This window comes from Orcinus orca, chromosome 11 (genome assembly GCF_937001465.1).
Source record: "Orcinus orca chromosome 11, mOrcOrc1.1, whole genome shotgun sequence".
NCBI classification, from domain to species: Eukaryota; Metazoa; Chordata; class Mammalia; order Artiodactyla; family Delphinidae; genus Orcinus; species Orcinus orca.
In genome coordinates, this window is record NC_064569.1 from 71,250,290 (window position 1) to 71,270,900 (window position 20,611).

A 20,611-nucleotide genomic window follows, 5' to 3' on the forward strand; every position below is an offset into this window, starting at 1 on the left:
AGTTTTCATCAGAGAAAAACTACAGAAAATACTGCCATCATTTACATGTGTAAATACTAATATATATACAGTAGTCAATAATACCTTGTACAGTTTTTTTAAGAATATAAAATTCAAATACAGAAAAATCACTAATATATCTGTTGGCATAATATAATTTCATTTTAATAAAAATAAAATATTTTAAAAACTTAATGGTATATAAAATGACTATATACTTATAAAACATTGAATTACCTTTGTTTCTTTGGAGCTCATTTTTCAAATCTTCAATAATAAAAGTATTTTTTTCCATTTCTTTTGTATATTGCTCTACTTGGTCAGTGAGCATCTTAATTTGACTATCTCGTTCTTGTATACCCTATAAAATATTTTGAATATTACATATTATCACTTCATGAATATTAATCTACATTTTTAAAGTAAGAGAAAAGGTAGGTCTTGTTTTTTTCAACAAGACTATAGAATATATTTCTTGTGAGTCAAAACTGTGCCTTTTACTATTTTGTATACCTCAACTGCACTAATCACTGTAGGAATACTGCTGTCACTCTAGTACTTAAAGATGATATAAGGGCTAGCACTCTCACAAATACGAATTCCAGAACTCTCTAATATTTGTGGCTTCTAATAACTCCTTTTGTGTTACTTTTCCTCATCATCCAATTCTATCTTTTTACCATTTTATGTTTGTGTTTTACCTTGTGCTTTTTCCTTTACTCAACTTAGCTTTCACCCCTGCAGTACTTCATTCAAAAATCTTGTCCCTTGCGATCGTCCTTATTCTCCAAATACTTTCCAAATTTCCTTCTTTCTTTTGGACTATGACTAGAGAGCACAGCTGATGCAAGTGTAACTTCTTTCTATATGAATATATTTGTACTATCAATAAAAACAAAAATTTTATACAGTACAAATTATAACCATACTTTAGCTTATTTCACATTGTACAGGATATTTCAGCACTAAAACACAACACAATAGACTTTAGTAACAGAGAATTAAGATATTTTTAAAATTTCTAAAAGTTTTTAAAGTTTCTTATTAAATAATTCCCAAGCAAAACAATAAATGTATTATCTGCATCAATAGAGAAAAATACATAAAATAATTTTATCCCTAACTCTAAACTTAATTCTAATTTTTTCTTGGGACTGGACGGTGTAAGAAACTTCAAAAGACTTTATTATATACCCAAAAGTGCAAGTGACTAGATTAGGCACAGGAAATAAATAAGACATAATTTAGAGTTTCATCACCAACTTTAATAAACCTTGTTGATAAACCAAATTTTGAGAAAGTTTTACCTGTTGTAGAGCCATAATATTACTTTTATCGGCATCAAGCTGGGCATTTTTCAGTTTCTCCCTCAGGTTATGTAACATTTGCTGGTACTCAATAATTTCATCATCTTTAGAAGACAAAATTAACTAGAAATAAACAAAATAGAATCTGTTACATAAGAGCAAAATTAATAAACCATTCCTCATTTATGGTAAATATTTTAATATATACCATTAGCAGATTTAGAGAAAATACAGGAAATAAAATTCTTTGAAGTGAGAAAATAGCAACTATTGGAATGACCACTGTTCTTTTGTGCATACAACCTGAAATTCAAATAAGAAATGATTCAAAAATATACACTGTATTTTTTGCTTTTTAAGAAATTCAATCTTTTAAACAATCTCTAGTTTCCAAAACCCATTCCTAGAACACTAAGCTATAAATAACTCCCTGCAATTACAAAAGGTTTTGTACAACTAATCTTTTATGAAGAAAACATTAAAATGACACTAAGAAGCATAAAATATCTTGAATGAATAAAAGGTATCTTGCTATGTTGCATGAAAGGAAAAGGCTAGCATTCCTCTGGACAAGAATGGAAGAGGGCCTCAGGCTTGACAACATGCATATGGTTAAGGCATTGCCATCCACTTCATGGCCTCTAATCATCATTTTTTTTTTTTTTTTTTTTTGCGGTACGCGGGACTCTCACTGCTGTGGCCTCTCCCGTTGTGGAGCACAGGCTCCGGACGCACAGGCTGAGCGGCCGAGGCTCACAGGCCCAGCCACTCCATGGCATGTGGTATCTTTCCGGACCGGGGCACAAACCTGTGTCCCCTGCATCGGCAGGCGGACTCTCAACCACTGTGCCAGCAGGGAAGCCCCTAATCATCATTTTTTAATACTGTACTGCATATTTGAAAATAGCTAAGAGAGTGGATCTTCAAAGTTCTCATTACCAGAAAAAAAAAATTGTAACTATGTGTGGTTACAGATGTTAACTGAACTTACTGGGGTAATCATTTTGCAATACATACAAACATCGAATCATTACACTGTATACCTGAAACTAGTATCATGTTATGTCAATTTTACCTCAATTTTAAAAAAATGAAAGGTACCTTGTGTTCTTTGCTAGGACCAAATATCAAAATCAATCTATAAATTAATTTATAAATTTAATATATACCCAATAAAATAACTAAAATATTTTAAAGAACTATTTCTAAAATTTGTATTTAAAAAGCACATTTATAAGAATCTAAAAAACATAAATAATGGGAACAGCTTTTTCAAATATTTAAGCATAATAATTAAAACAATTATTTTTAATAATTGGTGGGGCTTCCCTGGTGGCGCAGTGGTTGAGAGTCCGCCTGCCGATGCAGGGGACACAGGTTCATGCCCCGGTCTGGGAGGATCCCACATGCCGCGGAGCGGCTGGGCCCGTGAGCCATGGCCGCCGAGCCTGCGCGTCCAGAGCCTGTGCTCCGCAACGGGAGAGGCCACAGCAGTGAGAGGCCCACGTACCGCCAAAAAAAAAAAAAAAAAAAAGTGTACATGATTAGAAAACAGATCAATCAATATAAAGAAGAGAGTCCCAAAATAAATTCAAATTCAACAGTTTTGTATGTAATAAAAATGGAAGTGTATTTTAGTAGGAGAAAAATGAAATGTTCAATAAATGATGTTTAGACAACAGAGTAGCTCGGTTGCACCCATATCTCACTCTTCATACCAAAATAAATAATATATGCTTCAAAGATTTACATGTAAAAGATGAAACTAGAAGATACTAGAGAAAATATGAGAAAATAATTTTATACTCAGAATCCTTTCTAACTATGATACAAAGGCCAAAAGCCATGAAAAACATTAAATTTATGCAATATAAAAAAAATACTTCAGGGGCTTCCCTGGTGGTGCAGTGGTTGAGAGTCCGCCTGCCGATGCAGGGGACACGAGTTCGTGGCCCGGTCCGGGAAGATCCCACATGCCACGGAGTGGCTGAGCCCTTGAGCCATGGCCGCTGAGCCTGCACGTCCGGAGCCTGTGCTCCGCAACGGGAGAGGCCACAACAGTGAGAGGCCCGCGTACCACAAAAAAAAAAAAAAAAAAAAAATCATAGTAAAAAACACCATAAAGCCAAAAGACAAGTGACCAACTAGAGGAATATATTTGCAATATATATCACAATTACACTTGTAGCATTTATTCTACAGATACACATTTTCAAAATAAATATACAAGGATATTCATTAAAACATTGTTTCTAATAGCAAATATTGGAAACCTCCTAAACGCCACATAATAGGGAATCAATAACATACATAACTACAAAGAAAAATTACATTAAAAAGAACAAAGTAATACCATACATACTGCTATAAACTAAGTAAAAGATACTAAGTAAAAATGAAGTGCAGAAGAATACATTTGCTAACATCTCTCTCCCAAAATTAAACGATTAAAAACAACTCTTTTTTTCCTGGGGTTGGTAAACTATGGCTCATAGGTCAAATTTGGCCTGCTGCCTGCTTCTGTAAAGTTTCATTGGGAAAACAGCCTTGCTCATTTATTTATGTATTGTCTATGGCTGCCTTCATATTATAATAGCAGAGTTGAATAGATACACCAGAAACCAAATATTCTAAAATATTTACTCCCTGGCCTTTTACAGAAAGTTTATTGACCTCTGATTGATTCTATAAACTTCATTTCCACTGCTACTGCTCTTGTTTAAAATATAGGTTAGCTGAGATTCCCACATGATAATTTCAAATAGCCAACAAGATTTATGTGAACCTTGTTAGAAACAATGACTATAAAAGTGATAGCTTTTAAAATTAGATTTATTCAGAATCATTTCAGACTTTTTTCAAAATATATAATCATCACAATCCTAACTTCTGATATGGTAAGGCTTGGGGTTGTGGTTGGAATTAGAGAGTGGTGAGGAGGAACAGACTTTTGAAAAGACTTCTCAGGTGATTCTGAAAGATCCCTTCCCTTACTTCCACTCCTGATCCACTTCCTTACTCCCATTTCCACTGAATGCCAATAGCTTGATCAATCTAACATGGAAGGAGAGTCAGAAAAACTAAAATTAAACCTGGAACTATATAACTAATATATACAAGGTACCTATGGTTTACATGAAAACATTTAAATTTTATTTATAATTATCTATTTTAGATGACATATTATATTTTAGACTTAGATTTCTATCAGAAAACTAAAAATTTTAAATTTAACTCATTGATGTAGAAGAGCTTATTCAACAACAGATAAGCTAGAGGTCTACACACGGTTCTTAGAGTTTTCCAGCTAAAACATCTAATACACTTTTTAAAATGCCTAATAAAAATGTCATTAACTAGTACAAGAACTTTAAAGAAAATTAAGACTAAAAAATTGAAATCTAAAATGAAAATGAACAAGCTATTATAGCAATTGAAAAAAGCACCTTCCATTCTTCTACTTTTGCGTTGACAGCTGCCATGATTGGATCATCTTCTTCATTTTTTGCTTTCAGAAGATTTGTAAGCTCCTGCACCTAAAAGGCAACAACTATTTCAAGAACTGTTGCAAAGTAGTGTACTATACATGTATTTGTTGTATATGAATATTTACACACATGATAAGCATACACATGCACATATATACATATACATTACAAATGCATATTCATTATGGGAGCAGTTCTGTAGTTAAGGTGACCTTTAATTGTTTGTGCATCTTTACAGTTGTATAATTATTTTTTGTCATTAGAGAATTGTATTTTTAAGTATTACTCTATTTTTTAAACAAGTTTAATCCCATGTAAGTAGTAAACAATATATTGGTTTCTATGATATTTAGAGTGTATTTATTTTAAGGTATAAAATTAAGCTTGATGGTCCACAGGACTTCTAAGAGGCTTTAGCAGAAAATTTGCAGGATTGTTATCTACATATTCATTCAGGTATCACGCATATACTCTATATGGCAGTAATTACAAGGTATATGTAAGGGGACTAGAGAAACACATAGAGACAAATAATTACCATGGCAACATATTACAGTATAAGATGACATACTAGAGCATAAGACAAAAATTCATACCCTAGAAAGTTAAAAGTACTTTCTAGTTTCAAATAAATAGTAATGAGGCAATATGAAGTTTGCCCAAATAAGTCAAACAAGAATTCTTACTTGAAGCTGGTAATGATCATTTTCTTTTTTTAACTGGTCCATTATATTATCCGTCTGATGCACAATAGCTTTCATCCTATTATATTCATCAGTCATCTTCTCCATTTCCTGTACAGACTCTTCTAGATTTTTTCTCATTTCTTGATTCTGAAGTTCAAGTTTCTCGTTAGCTTCTGTTAAAGTCTAAGAAAGGTAAAGATGCTACAGTTAAAAACAATTTAAGAAACTAAAATTTAAATTAATACTAAATGGAGTCATACGTGTCTGCTGGAGAAAACAGAATTCTTCATAGATATTTAGTATCAATTGCTATTGGTCAATTAAACCAAATTAAATATCAAGAAAAGTGTAAGTAAGTATCTTAGTTCTTAAACAATGCCCAAGATAGGCATATAACAAGAATGAATTTGCAAGATTTGCAACTTCAAAGATGCAATTTATTTCATGTTTTACAAATACATAGTTGCAGATTTATACTAAATATATTGAAATGTAGGGCTAAATACTAATTTTATATTATAATGAAATTAAAGCTTTATAAAGATCATTGCTTTGAAATGACTTCTATCCATTTTACCTGAATTTCATCTAGATATTGGACAAGTTCATAGTTTTTTTTAGACAATTGTGACCGGTAGTCACTGTCTTCTCTTCTTGATGAAAGGGTTTCTTTTTGCGAATCTATTTGTTTTTGATAGTCAATAATATCCTGACGAAGCTGTTCATTCTGAAGGCAGATCAAACACAGTATTCTATTAAAAAAACTATCCAAAGAAACAAAATTTCACCCTCTGAATAGTGATCTCAAAACACATCTTTAAAATTCCAAGGTTTCACCACCCTTAAAGCCTCACCTTTTTCTTTAGACGTTTGTTCTCCAGAAGAGGACAGGAAAAAGGTAATTAGAAATAAGAAAGGCAATATATAATTAAATATAATAATTAGAAATTAAAGAAAAAAAAATTTTTAGGAGAATGAGATATTATTTTGGATAATCAAAGAAAGCAAGAATATTAATTACCAACCAAAACAAAAAAATATTTTGATTATGTTAAAAAGACAAGCACTATCAGGATAAACAATGTACAAACATTATTTGGCTCAGAAGAACCAAATAATAATCAGAATTTGTAATATTTAATAAGAAACAAAAGTTTTAAAAGAATGCCAGATAAAGTAAGAGGAAAAAGGGAGAAATCCAGTCATATATTCAGTTAGCAAACTAGCAAAGAACAGCTTAAAAAACAAAGCAAGATTTACCCACATAGACCTAAGAGATGAATGTAGTACTTAACGGCTTCACCTTTCAACTTATTTTCTATTTCCCTAAGACAAAGTCATATCATAAAACATGGTTTGAAAACATCACTTACTTAGACGATTCCAGTTCTGGTTACAGAATTAATTTATGAACACTTTTTTAATAAGTATCTTTGTTGAACCACCACAACTACTAAAATTTTTTACCAACCTCTCTCCTTAATTTGCTGTTTTCATTTTCTGCCTCCTCATTTCGAAGAGCCAACTAAAACAGCAAAAAACAAATAAGATAAAATTCAGCAGTAGTTCTATGTAATGCCAGGTTTTCAGTTCCTTTCCAATAACACAGAGAATGTTTAACTACTGAGGATTTCATGTCGACCCAAGACATGAATAATACGCCAAAATTTTGAAAACTAACTAAGGATTAGGAAGGATGAAGCAGGTTGAGTTTAAAAGATTAAAAAACAAAAAAAAAAAACCTCTAACCAAAGGATACAGAAAACAAAACATTACCCTCTTCCCCCAGCGTAAAACCTAATAATGAGTAGTCTTCCAACCAAGATCTTCATTATTTTGCAGTTCTATTACCAGAGCTAGAATACTCTTTGCTCTCAGTGAGCATTAAATTACTTAGAAATACAAAGCAGTAGAACATAATGGTTAAAAAGAAGCATGGATGCTTGGATATTGGGTGGGGAGACTAAAAGGACATTATTGGGCCAATAGAGGAAATCTGATGATGGACTACATATTAGACAACAGTACTGAATTGATATTACATTCCTGAGTATGCTAATTATATAAGTAGTTATATTGGAAAATATAACTACTTATATAGTTATAAAGGAAATATAACTACTTCCTTTCAGTGGAAACACACTGAAATATTTAAGAATGAAATATCATGATATTTGCAATATTTAAGTATGAAGTATCATGATATCTGCAATTAACTCTGATGTCTCAGCAAAAAAGAAAGGAGGGGAGGGGAGGGGAGGAGAATAAGTCTGTGTGTACAAAGATAAAGCATATGTGGCACAGTGTTAACAGGTGAATCTATATGAAGACTATGTGTTTACTGTTTTTCTTACCATCTTTATGAAGATAAAGTTTTCAAAAAAAAAGTTTAAAGAAACTTCATAATAAAATGCAATGTGCTATACGAATCTTAGAATTTTACCATTATTATTATTATCATCTGGGAGTTAAGAAACAGTCCCATCCTGTTTTGAATTGGAAAATTTTAACAAGAAGAGACATGTCAGGAACTTAAGGCTAAAGCATTTAATACTACTGATGCTCCTTTTCCTTGGTTTTGAAACATCATACTCTTGATATTTGTCCTTTCTTGGTCTATTCCTTGAAGCACCACTTCCTCTTGCATTAGACATTTCTATACCTAGACATCTGCCTTACAATCACTTCTATTGCTTCAGTATCTATGCTGATGACCCACAAATTCTTATCATCTATCCGGTATCTCTGAGTTTCTTATCCAGATATCCTTTCTGAATATGCCCACAGGGACCTCAAACTCAACATGTACAAAACAAATAATAATCATAAGCCTTCTAAACTCCCCTTGTGTCACTTCTAAGTGAATGGCGCTATCTACCTATCCAGTGGCCCAACCCAGAAAATTAGGTGGACTACCCATTCCTCCCTCTTCACCAACAACCAATCATTCATCATATCCAATTACATCTACATCCCTCAAACATGTCTATGTCCCTAATCCCCCTCAGTCACTAATTAGTCCATCGTCACACTGACTTAGCACAAATGTCTCCTTACTAGTCTTGGCCCCCTTCAATCCACTCTCCACAAAGGAGAGTAAACTTGCAAAGTACCGATCTGATCATGATATCCCGGAGTTCAAAATCCTTCATTGGCTCCTTTTTGGAAAAAGGACCAAATTCCTCAGGTACTGGCCTTTGCTTATCTCTCTAGAGGATCATAAATGTTAAAGCTGGAAAGGTAGGGTAGCACAGCAGATAAGAGCACAGAATTTGAGTAAATCTGGATCAAATCCTGGCTTTATCATTTATTAGTTGTGTAACCATGGGCAATTACCTACCCTTTCTGTGTCTGTTTCTTCATCTGTAGCCTGGGGGAAATGTCACCTCTCTCATATAAGTATCAAATGAGGAATAATGAATTAATGCATATAAAGTATCTGGCACATAGTAAGGACTCTACACTAGCTATTTTTACCTATATTCCAGCCAGAATGAATAACTGTAGTTCCCTGAATACACCATGCTATCTCTTACCTCTAGGTCTTAGTAAACACTGTATTTTCTACCCAGAATGCCTTTTCCTTAACCACCACCTACATCTCATTCCCTCTTCCAGGCTAACTCTTATTTCAGGTCTCAGTTTACAGATCATTTCTTGAACCTCAAGACTGACTCAGGTATACCCCTCCAGAGTACTCCAGAGTATTCTTATATCCTTATGTATCCCCAGACTATCATATTATCTTATGTTACCTTTGTTATTGACAGTGAATAACGTTGAGAAGCAGAATAGCGTTGCCCACTGTATCCTCAGTATTTAGCACAGTCTCTGGCATGCTATAAGTACTCAGTAAAACTGAATGACTGGTTAAGGGCAAAGAAGAAATTGCTAAAGCAACTCATATCCATATTCTACTTCAAGAAATCTAGCAGCTGGAAAGGTACATAAGCCATATATTCAAGTTGTCTGTGTGTGTGCCTATGAATGAAGATAGTAGTCTAAGATATGAATAGACATGGTGGTTCTGATTAGCTAACAGTGTGTGGTATCAATGGTGAGAAGTTGACTAATATATGGGCTAGACAAAAGAACAATAGCCCAGAAAAACACATACACGGCCACCTCCCTAAGCAATTCTATTACTGTATAGCATAGGTTGGACCCTTCATGATTAAGAAATCTATAGATCTGTTATGTTTCACTGAGTCAACTAAACACATAATCCTCTAAGAGCTTATTCCTAACCTTCAGGTGGCATCAATCCATACTTTTTCCACCGCAAAAACTGTACAGATGGCTCACTTTTACGTGACTTCCAAACTATATAATAAAATAGATATATCAAGAATGGGGATGCTTTTCCTTACAAATCAGTCTATGATGAATTCTTTTTAAATAGCAATGTTACCTCATAATCAATGTCATTTACTTAAAATTTATAACCATCTATTTCCAAGAGAACAATGGACAAAATGAGATTATCAGGATGTGATACAATATTGACCTTATAAAGGACACAAAGGTAGAAAAAGCTTCTGGGCACCAGGGATGGGACAGTTAATACATGTAGGCACCAGATTTTGTACTAAGTTCACTGACAGCTGAGGCAAAAAAAGAAAGCATACTATTTTCTGACAGGAAATACAATCTTATCAGCAAAAAAATAATTTTTTCCTCAAACTAAATTTAAGTGAACATTGCATGAGTTATTTTGTAAATAACAAGTATAACGTAAGAGGTAATAATAAACTATGCTTGTATAAAAGATGACATGTCATGGTTTAAAATATGAATTGATTTACAAAATGGTGAGATTAACACTTTTTAAGAATCTACGTATTACATAAAGCGAGGTACACCTGAAAATAAAAAACTTATTATTGAATACATCACTAAAAGATTAATTTCTAAGTCTACTACTAATATAGATACAAATAAATATCTTTTTTCCCAAAATATATTATGAAAAATAAGAAAATCAAAAAATTTAAAAAATTTTATTTATTTATGTTTGGCTGCATTGGGTCTTCATTGCTGTGCACAGGCTTTCTCTAGTTGCAGCGAGCGGGAGCTACTCTTCATTGCGGTGCACAGTCTTCTCATTGTGGTGGCTTCTCTTGTTGTGGAGCATGGGCTCTAGGGCACGGGCTTCAACAGTTGTAGCAAGCGGACTCAGTAGTGTGGCTCACACGCTCTAGAGCGCAGGCTCAATAGTCATGGTGCATGGGCTTAGTTGCTCTGCGACATGTGGGATCTTCCCGGACCAGGGCTCGAACCTGTGTCCTCTGCATTGGCAGGCGGATTCTTAACCATTGTGCCATCAGCGAAGCCCAAATCAATTGTTTCTGAATGCCTATTAATTTCTTCATACCAATATTCCAGATCAAATCATCAACTTTATGTGAAGAATTCTAACACCCGGAGAAAAAGTTACCTCCATGTATAAAGAATTAATCTCTAGGTCATATTCATTCACTAGATGTACCTGATCCATTACATTTTAAAGACATGATGACAACATGAACTGTTATATAAAACCTTATCAATAAGCATACATCAATTCCCACAAATAACATAAAACATAAAAATTGAAACTGTCAGTAATAATTATAAAAAGCATAAACAGGTGGTGTTTTTTTGGTAACTTGAACAGTTAAGAGTCATTAAAAAACTGTGCCTTACTTGCTCATTAACTTTCTTTTCTTTCTCTAACTCTTTTTCCATGTCCTCCAATTCTCTATCTTTTTGTTCCAATTGCTTTTCAAGTTGGCGAATTTCATCACGTAAAAAGCGAGTGTCACGTCCACCTGCAGAGTGCTGTGCCATCTTAAAGTAATAAACCCAAAGTATAAATTAATTCCATTATATCTGGAGATTCAAATGAATCAACAACAAAAATAATTATCTTGACTTTAAATTTTATCATAATCAGCACGAGATGTTTAAAATCATGTTGCTTAAAAACAATTTTTTAAATTAAGCATATTTAAGCTTTAGTTCACAGGCTGACAACCCCTTAAGCTCTTCCTGAGCCATCCAGAGTATGAAGAATTAACAGTCAATCACTCAGGCTTTGTTATAGCCGCTGAGCCACAGACACCAGGGTAAAGTGCAAAGGCATACAATGATCCTTGAGATGAACTATCTAGGCTTCCCCTGAGTATCAGAGCTCTGAAACCAGGCTACAAATCACCAGAGCCTCCACCCTAGCCACTGAGCCATGGTGCTCTTAACCTGTCCTTTCCCTCATACCACTGACTATTTAGACCAGTGTTAGGATAAAGGAAATGTTCTCTACACTGCCCAATACAGTAGCCACTATCTACATGTGTCTACTGAGCACTTGAAATGTGGCTAGTGAAACTAAAGAACTGAATTCTTAACTTTAATTAATTTAAATGCTAATGGCCACATGTAGCTAGTGCTACCATATCGAATACCCAAAATTAGATTATCTTTAAAATTTTGCAGCAGACTAAATACATTTTGCTTCATTTTCCTGTTACTTTAGGTCATAGTCAAAAACATCAAAAATCCTTTAGTCATCTAATCTGTCTCACATTCATCTCCCTAGCATACAGTTCTGTTACTCTTCTACCTTAACTAAACTTTTCTTACTCTTAACCTCCTTCAAAAAGCACTTTCTTACCAACATCTCCAACTTTCCTATCCTTCTATTCTGTAGTAGTTGCCTTGCTAAACACTAACACAGAATCGACCTTACTTCATAACTCACTTAACAAGTATTTATTGAGAATGACTGGTATTTCCCTAGAAGCTGGATATACGACAGGGAATAGAAAATAAACCATCTAAATTCGCAGAGTTAACATGCTAAAAAACCAGGGTTTGAATGTAAACTATCTGACTCCAGATCCTGAAATCTCCAGTTCATTCCCCACTATATTTCTGGTTTTATCTGACTTCTTTAAAATTTGACCACACATCTTTCACTCTTATTTTTAGCAGATGACCTCTCCATCCTCTCAAATTTCAGGCACTAAACCGACAAACATCAAAAGCTTCTGTTCATATCCATTCTTCCTTCCTCCCTTTTACCAAGGAAAAAGGTCCTTCCTCCTTATAAGGGCTAATCCATTTGTATCACGTTCTTTCCCACAGTCTCAGTAATCTCAATGTATTCAGTTCCTTAACAATACATTCACATTTTGGCTCTTGGCTTTCTCAAAAGCTACCTCTTCTCCTATACCCTTCTGTCACTGTTCCTCAAATTCCAACATGCCTCATTCCACCTCAGTTATAGTAATCTCTCTGTATATTTCTCTGTACTACAAGCTCCATGAGGTTATTCAATGTTTTTATTTTGTTCACAATTGGATGTGCAATCCTTAGCAGAATTTAAGATACATAAATAGGCACGTAAAATATATACTGAACAATTATAAACACAATATCATTCCAGTGACTTTTTCCAGCTAATTACAATGAAAAAATTTAAAAATAATAATCGAAAATAATATTTACAATGATTACACCCTAAGGAATACAAAAGAACATACCTCCAGTTCATTTTCCAGTTTCATTACTTTAGTTTTTAATTGATTTTCTATTAAAAAAAGATAAATATTTCAATTGGTCAGATTTATCTCAAAACAAACTTTTCAATAATTTTCAATAAAATAATAAAATTAATTTTTAAAGATTCCATCATGGTTGTAATGATAAGGTAACATAAGAAAATAACTATTTTGTACCTGATCCATGAAATAGGAGTTCTAGAAAAATATTTCAAAATAAACTGAGTATACACATTTTATAAAATATTGGGTTGGCCAGAAAGTTTGTTTGGATTTGTCCATAAGATCTTACTTTTTGGTCAACCCAATATATTAAAGCTAATTCTTCACTGCTTAGTGAATAAATGAAATCCACTATTTAACACCATAATAATCTTTTCCCCAAGGCATTTACCAAATTTTGCTTGTTCTTCTCCAGCTTTTTCAACTTCTTCCAAAGCTAGCTCTACTTCTTGAGCTTTCATCTAAACGTTAAGAATAAAAAAAGCTATTTCAGTATGCCTTTACACTAGAATGTAAGCACTGAAAATAAGAATTTTGTTTTGTATTTGCTATCCCAGTACTTACTGCCTGCAATGCCTGGCACAAGGAGAGATTCAGCAAACATTTGTTGAATGAATAGATGATTTTCTTAAGGCTGTAATTTCTAGATTCCTAAGAGTTTGAAATATCTTTTATTCCTCTTTTCCCTCAAGTCTTACATCTAGTATTGCAACTTTTCTCTTCGTAATGTTTTCAACTATCTCTTTTATTCTATTCTAATTTTCATTATTCTAGTCCATAATTTTGTCTAACTTCCTTCATAAGTTTAACCCTCTTAAGGCATATTTTTGTATCTACCAATTAGAGATCAAAAACCTTTAATGGCTGCTAATTGCTGATATCATAAAATACGTCTTTAAAGGCCCTAGACAGCCTATTCTAAACTATACCCAACATTGTTTCCTCTACAACCTGCTATTATAAACTTTCTGCACTTGTCTCCTTAAATGTAAAGAACATGCATACTTTCTATTCCCAGTTTTTATTTATAGTAACCTCCAGCTCTAGAATCTCCTTAACACTTTACCACTGCCCTCCACTTACCTAAAACTATTCATCAGTCTTTCACCTTTACAGTCTTCTCACACCTAAATCTCTTCCCCTCCTAACAAATCCCAACAGTAGTCAGCTACTGTAACAAGCTGTAACATAATTAACATAGGACCTCCCTATGCTTTTTTAAACATAACCATTCTGTTTCCCCTACACACTCTTTTAGGAACTTTAGAGCAGAAACTAGTAATGTTTTTCACCTAAAATTCTCAGTTGACATTTGAAGATATCTCATTTTTTAGTGGTCATTTAGATTTTACAAAGTACTTTCACAGAGATTAAATTATCTAAGAAAAGATTCTTACACTTTCTCTAATAGTCAAAGCTATTATTAAAACCTACTGTATACAAACCTTCATTAGAGACTGAGTAATTCTGAAAAGGTGTATCATATTTTCTTGACTTTCACTTTTTAGCTCATTTACTTCCACCTAAGTAAAGAGAAAAGCAACTATTTCATATTTTATAACCCTTAAGCAAAATACAAGAAATCTTCCAGTTGTACGATTCAGTGATTTCAGGGACAACTTAGACTATCATAGTTGTATGTATATATCTATGCATTATTTATCAATTAAGTACCTTAGATAAGGAAATCAATAAATTATCTGCCAATTCTTCTTGACGAGGCAACTCATCTGGGTCAACTTTTCTTATTTCTTTCCAGTTTATATTAGGTGGCATCTTGAATTCTTTCACTGTGCTTTACTTTCTGTAACAATACAAGTGGGTATTAGCATTTTCAAGGTAAACAGCATTACTGTTTTTACAGATTACGCTATTACAACTCTCCACGATGTTAGCAAAGAGGTATGGCTCCTTAACTGTATAACAGATATGTGGGTAAAATAGCCTTGATCAAAATTACAGCAGTTGCGACAAATCATCAGATATTTTATCGGCTAAATTATGACGGCTTCCATGGTTAAACTAATGTAAGCTAGAACTAGGATTCTGTGCCCCCTTCCTCCACGCCCCCTTACCACCAAAGCGTGCGATGCTTGGAAGGCTGAAATTGACCACTGATTCTGAGAGACAGGAGCTAGGATTAAGAGGGGAAAAAAAAAAGCGAGAAAGTAAACGATTGAAATGAGTGCAGCTGGGCCGAAGAAACCAGGGCTGAAGCGAGGGTAAGGCAGATGGACTGCAAATCAAAGACTAAGGGGCTGTTGTTTATTTGGGCCGTTAGGCTTAAAGAACCTTTGCGGGAAGAACTCTCTGTCCGCGCTCTCCAGGATCCACCCACCTAAACCAAACCTGGCATCCAGCGGCGGCCCCTCAGCTACCGCACCCACCCAGCCGAGCCCCGCCGCCACGCCTGACGGCTCTCCAGCGCGGTTCCAATCGGACACTGGATACAGCCAACTGATCTCTAGCGAGTAATAGCGGCAGCGGCTGCTAAGCGACGCATTTCCCACCTAGCCAAGGCCGGAACAAGAGCCCGGATGCAAGTGTCGCCTACATTTCACGACCGTGGGCGATGCTTTACGTTTAGATTCCGCAGCGAGGTCCCTGGATTCTGTGTTAAGGGCGGAGAGAAGGCCTGGGATGAGGACTGCAAATCCCAGAGTGCAGTTCTGCTTGGAGGCCGGGGCGTCCTGGACGCTGAAGTCTGAGAAGTGGAGATAGGCCGTTCCCGGCGTGCAGTGCGGGAGGCTGCGACTATACCGGGGTGCGGGGGAACCGCCTCGAGGCGGGAGGCGCGGCGGCCGAGGCGTGTCTGCACTGGTCGGCTGAACGAGGCGGACCATGACTGTGCCTTCGGTGGCGTCTCTCGCCGGACCGTTCTTCCCGAGGTTTCTCTAAGCCATTCCCTGGTGGAACCGCTTCCAGGTGAGGTCGGGCTGTCGGTCAGCGGTGGGGGAGGAGTTGAGGTTAGCGATCCCGGCTGAAAGAAGCTCTTAATGTTGGGGCCGGAGTCTGAAGAGGTGGGAAGACCCCGCCCTCTCCTAGGGCGTTTGCCGGCGACGCTCCGGGTGGTGCCCTCTGTAAGAAGAAAAAGTTTTAGCCTTCTTCTGTATCAGAATCTGTATAGTGGACTGGGGGCCGCGATCATGGTTTGGCGGCGAGTGAGGAATTGGGGACACCGCATCTTCTGACCCTGGTCGCCTTACCTGTAGCGCTATTACCTTCGCGGATCGAAGGACTTGAAGGTTGAGGAGCTAGTAGGTGTAGAGGGAAGGTTCTAGAGAGGAGAGGTTATAACTTGCCCAGGCCACTGCGGGGGGTGGAGAGAGAAGGGGCCTCAGTACTCACCAGCCCTGTTGCTGTCACTTGTTTGCTGACGGAGAGTGCCTTCCTATGAAAACGCTTTCTCAGGTGTTTACAGCTCTTATTTGTGCAAGTTTTGCTCATCTGGCTGCTCAGCCGTGCTGGAGTATGATACACCACTAGGAAAACTTTCTTAAGAAGATGTAGACTTGAAAACCAAATGACATTTTCAACTCTTTGGAGCAGTGCCTCTCATCTTTATTTATTTATTTATTTTAAGCACTTTCTTGCATTTATTCCCTATAATTGATATTGAAGTTTACTTTTGAAAACAATAGATTTCTTTCCAAACCGTTCAGTAGAAATAGCTCAGTAGAAAATAAAAACAGATATACTGACTTTGTGAGATACATTTAAAGACATTCATCAGATTTGTAGGAATTATAATTTTATCTAGTCCTTTACTGAAAGATGATATGTCACACACTGTTCATTAACGTTTTTTTAAACTATATATCCCCAGAAATTATATATCTTTTAAATGAAAGTTTGTACCTGTTGATGGATCTGTTTGTTTCTATGAATTCGGTTTTTTTAGATCCCACATATAAACGAGATCACTCAGTATTTGTCCTTCTTTGTCTGGCATTTCACTTAGCGTAATGCCCTCATGGTCCATCCGTGTTGTCATGGTGTTACAAATGGTAAGATTTATTTTTTGTGGCTGAATAATATTCCATTGTGTGTATGTACTACATTTTCTTTATCCTTTCATCCATCGATTTATACTTAGGTTGTTTCTATGGGTTGGCTGTTGTAAATAATGCTGAATGAATAACATTTTAAAATAGTGATTTTGTTTTTTTTGGATATATACCCAGAAGTGGAATTGCTGGAAAGTATGGTAGTTCTGTTTTTAATTTTTTGAGGAACCCCATACTGTTTTCTGTGATGGCTGCATCAATTTACGTTCCCACCAACAGTGCACAGGTGTTCCCTTTTCTCCACATCCTTGCTGCCAATGCTTGTTATCTCTTTTTGATGATGGCCATTCTTAGCAGGTGTAAAGTAATTGATAATCTCATTGTAATTTTGCTTTGCATTTCACTGATGATTAGTGATGGTGAGCACCTTTTCATGTACCTGTCGGCCATTACGTGTCTTCTTGGGAAGAAGTTCCTGTGCCCATTTTTTAATCAGTTTTTTTTTTTTTTTTGCTATTCAGTTGTAAGAGTTCTTTATATATTTTGGATATTAACCTGCTTTCATATATATATTTTTGCAAATATTTCCCCTCATTCCATAAGTTGCCTCTTCATTTTGTTGGTGTCCTTTTTTGTGCAGAAGCTTTTTAGTTTGACATAGGCCCACTTATTTATTTTTGCTTTTGTTGCCTTTGCTTTTGGTTTCAAATCCAAAAAATCATTGCCAAGACCAGTGTCAGGGAGCTTACCCCCTTGTTTACTACCAGGAGGTTTATGGTTTTAGGTCTTACGTTCAGTTCTTTAATCCATTTTGAGTTGATTTTTGTGAGTGGTATAAAATAGGGGTTCAGTTTATTCTTTTGCATGTGGTTCTCCAGTTTTCCCAACACTATATATTAAAGAGACTATTCTTTCCCCATTGTATATTCTTGGTTCCTTTGTTTATTTCTGGCCTCCCTATTCTGTTCTGTTGATCTGCGTGTTTGTTTTTATGCTAGCTGCAAGCTATTTTGATTACTATAGCTTTTTCATTATTTAATCTTCATAACAATCCAATGAAATAGCTGCTTAATTTGTCCTCATTTTCCAGCTAAGTTAAGAAAGCAAAGTTTGGAAAGGTTAAATACTCTGCTCAAACTTAAATAGTATGATGGAACACGAATCTTTCTGGCTAAAGGATATGTTCATAACTGCTATATTGCCTTCTCAGGCATGTTGGGAACCAGTACTTGTAACGTGCTTATTCTTCAGTCTTACAATCTACATTAAATATCATTATATTCTAATTATGTAACTTTGATTACTCAAGAATTTGAATTAGATACTCTTCATGTTCAGTGTTTTTTGTTTGTTTGTTTGTTTGTTTTTTGACTACACTGCATGGCTTGTGGGATCTTAGTTCCCCAACCAGGGATCGAACCCACGCCCTTGGCTCTGAGTGTGCAAAGTCCTAATCACTGGACCACCAGGGAATTCCCACATTCATTGTTTTTATTTGTTTTTATTTTTTTTCATTCATTGTTTTTAATTCATAATTTAGCAAGGGAAGGCAGAGATGAAAGCTAATGTTTCTGGAGCACATATTATGTCATTTACTATGCTTAAAATTGCATATTTATTTTTGTAGTAGTAATCTGTTATTTTTATTGCAACACCTTATTTTTCTTCTTGTTTTTTCATTCATTACAACTGTTATTTTCTATTTATTTATTTATTCGTTTCGTTTTGTCTGTGTTGGTCTTTTCTACCCTTACTTCCTTCACCTTCTTATTCACATTTATATTCTCAGAAACTGAAGGCACCTGGCGTAATGGCAAGTTTTATTCATTTTTCTGAAGTGAAAACAGGTTCTGAGAACCTAAGCAATTTCATAATAATTAATAAAGCTAAGGTTGTAAGCCAGGTCTCAATTACAGTCCCGACTAAGTGCAAAATCTTGCTTAAATTTTTTTTTTTTTTTTGTGGTACGCGGGCCTCTCACTGTTGTGGCCTCTCCCATTGCAGAGCACAGGCTCCGGACGCGCAGGCTCAGCAGCCATGGCTCACGGGCCTAGCCGCTCCGCGGCATGTGGGATCTTCCTGGACCGGGGCACGAACCCGTGTCCCCTGCATCGGCAGGCAGACTCTCAACCACTGCGCCACCAGGGAAGCCCCAAAATCTTGCTTAAATTTTATTACTTTACTCATTCTAACAATATTTTGGGGCTTATACACTGTGCTAGACACCAGGGATGCAGTAGGAAACAAGTTAGCTAGGGTCTAGGCTCTAATGCACTAAAATATGTTTGTATCTAACTGTTAACTAAGAAATTTAACTCAAGTTCTACTTCAGTTGCTCACTATATATAATTTTGAGAAAATCACTAAAACCCACTATTATTTTTCATGAAGTTTTCTGAATCATTCAGTTTTCACCAAGGGAAGTTATCTGACAATTTTATAAATGGCTTTACTACAGGAACGCTTGCCTGAATCTGCCTTCTTTCATCTCTGTTGTTTTATGAGCAGTATTATCTGACCAAAATCACTTCACAAGAAAGACTTGCTTTTTAAAAGTCTACAAACAATAAATGCTGGAGAGGGTGTGGAGAAAAGGGAACCCTCTTACACTGTTGGTAGGAATGTAAATTGATACAGCCGCCAGGAGAACAGTATGGAGGTTCCTTAAAAAGCTAAAAATAGAACTACCATCCCACCCAGCAATCCCACTACAGGGCATATACCCAGAGAAAAGCATAATTCAAACAGAGTAATGTACCACAATGTTCATTGCAGCACTATTTACAATAGCCAGGACTGGAAGCAACCTAAGTGTCCATCGACAGATGAATGGATAAAGAAGGTGTGGCCCATATATACAATGGAATATTGCTCAGCCATAAAAAGAAACAAAATTGAGTTATTTGTAGTGAGGTGGATGGACCTAGAGTCTGTCATACAGAGTAAAGTAAGTCAGAAAGAGAAAACACACTGTATGCTAACATATATATGGAATCTTAAAAAAAAAAAATGGTTCTGAAGAACCTAGGGGCAGGACAGGAATAAAGATGCAGATGTAGAGGATGGACTTGAGGACACGGGGAGGGGGAAGGGTAAGCTGGGACGAAGTGAGAGAGTGTCATGGACATATATACACTACCAAATGTAAAATAGATAGCTAGTGGGAAGCAGCTGCATGGCACAGGGAGATCAGCTTGGTGCTTTGTGACCACCTGGAGGGGTGGGATATGGAGGGTGGGAGGGAGATGCAACAGGAGGGGATATGGGGATATATGTATACGAGTAGCTGATTCACTTTGTGATACAGCAGAAACTAACACACCATTGTAAAGCAATAATACTCCAGTAAAGAGGTTAAAAAAAAAAAGACTTGCCTTTTATAATTGCTACCTCTGTTCTATGTACCAATCAACCTATATTCCAAATGTTAATCTCCATTCCTTTTATGCTGTCTTATCAAGAAAATGAATGGTAGCTTACTTTTCCAGCTTCTAACATAAAGCATGGCCATGAGAAATTTAGTCTCCACTGTGTACAGAAAGTGTTTTGTTTTGCCTTGTTCTTGTGGAGAGGAATCAG

The 20,611-nt window shown here is 35.7% G+C and overlaps 2 protein-coding genes and 1 non-coding gene across 14 annotated transcripts in view; 2 read left to right on the forward strand and 1 right to left on the reverse strand.

The window, feature by feature from the left end:
- Window positions 1-15,553, reverse strand: part of CEP290 (centrosomal protein 290) — a 101,386-nt gene extending 85,833 nt beyond the window's left edge. The window contains exons 1-13 of one of the 10 annotated variants that reach the window (XR_007470093.1): window positions 15,364-15,520; window positions 15,101-15,159; window positions 14,700-14,829; window positions 14,471-14,548; window positions 13,417-13,486; window positions 13,005-13,051; window positions 11,167-11,310; window positions 6,953-7,006; window positions 6,059-6,208; window positions 5,482-5,664; window positions 4,754-4,843; window positions 1,308-1,430; window positions 238-361 (exon numbers count right to left, since the gene is read on the reverse strand). Coding sequence is in view for 9 of the 10 variants with exons in the window: in XM_049694261.1 (XP_049550218.1) it covers window positions 238-361; window positions 1,308-1,430; window positions 4,754-4,843; window positions 5,482-5,664; window positions 6,059-6,208; window positions 6,953-7,006; window positions 11,167-11,310; window positions 13,005-13,051; window positions 13,417-13,486; window positions 14,471-14,548; window positions 14,700-14,801 (1,165 nt within the window). In the remaining variant the exon portion in view is untranslated. The other 9 variants (XM_049694261.1, XM_033407147.2, XM_049694263.1 and 6 more) reach the window with 9 other exon arrangements.
- On the forward strand, window positions 1,841-1,964 carry LOC117196914 (U6atac minor spliceosomal RNA). Its single transcript, XR_004477340.1, has one exon. It is a non-coding gene; the product is annotated as a U6atac minor spliceosomal RNA (small nuclear RNA).
- A 239-nt stretch (window positions 15,554-15,792) lies between the features above and the next one.
- Window positions 15,793-20,611, forward strand: part of TMTC3 (transmembrane O-mannosyltransferase targeting cadherins 3) — a 94,367-nt gene continuing 89,548 nt past the window's right edge. For 2 of the 3 annotated variants that reach the window (XM_049694267.1, XM_049694268.1), the window contains exon 1: window positions 15,793-15,950. The gene's annotated coding sequence lies outside the window, so the exon portion shown is untranslated. The remainder of the gene's footprint in view (window positions 15,951-20,611) is intronic. The other variant, XM_049694269.1, reaches the window with a different exon arrangement.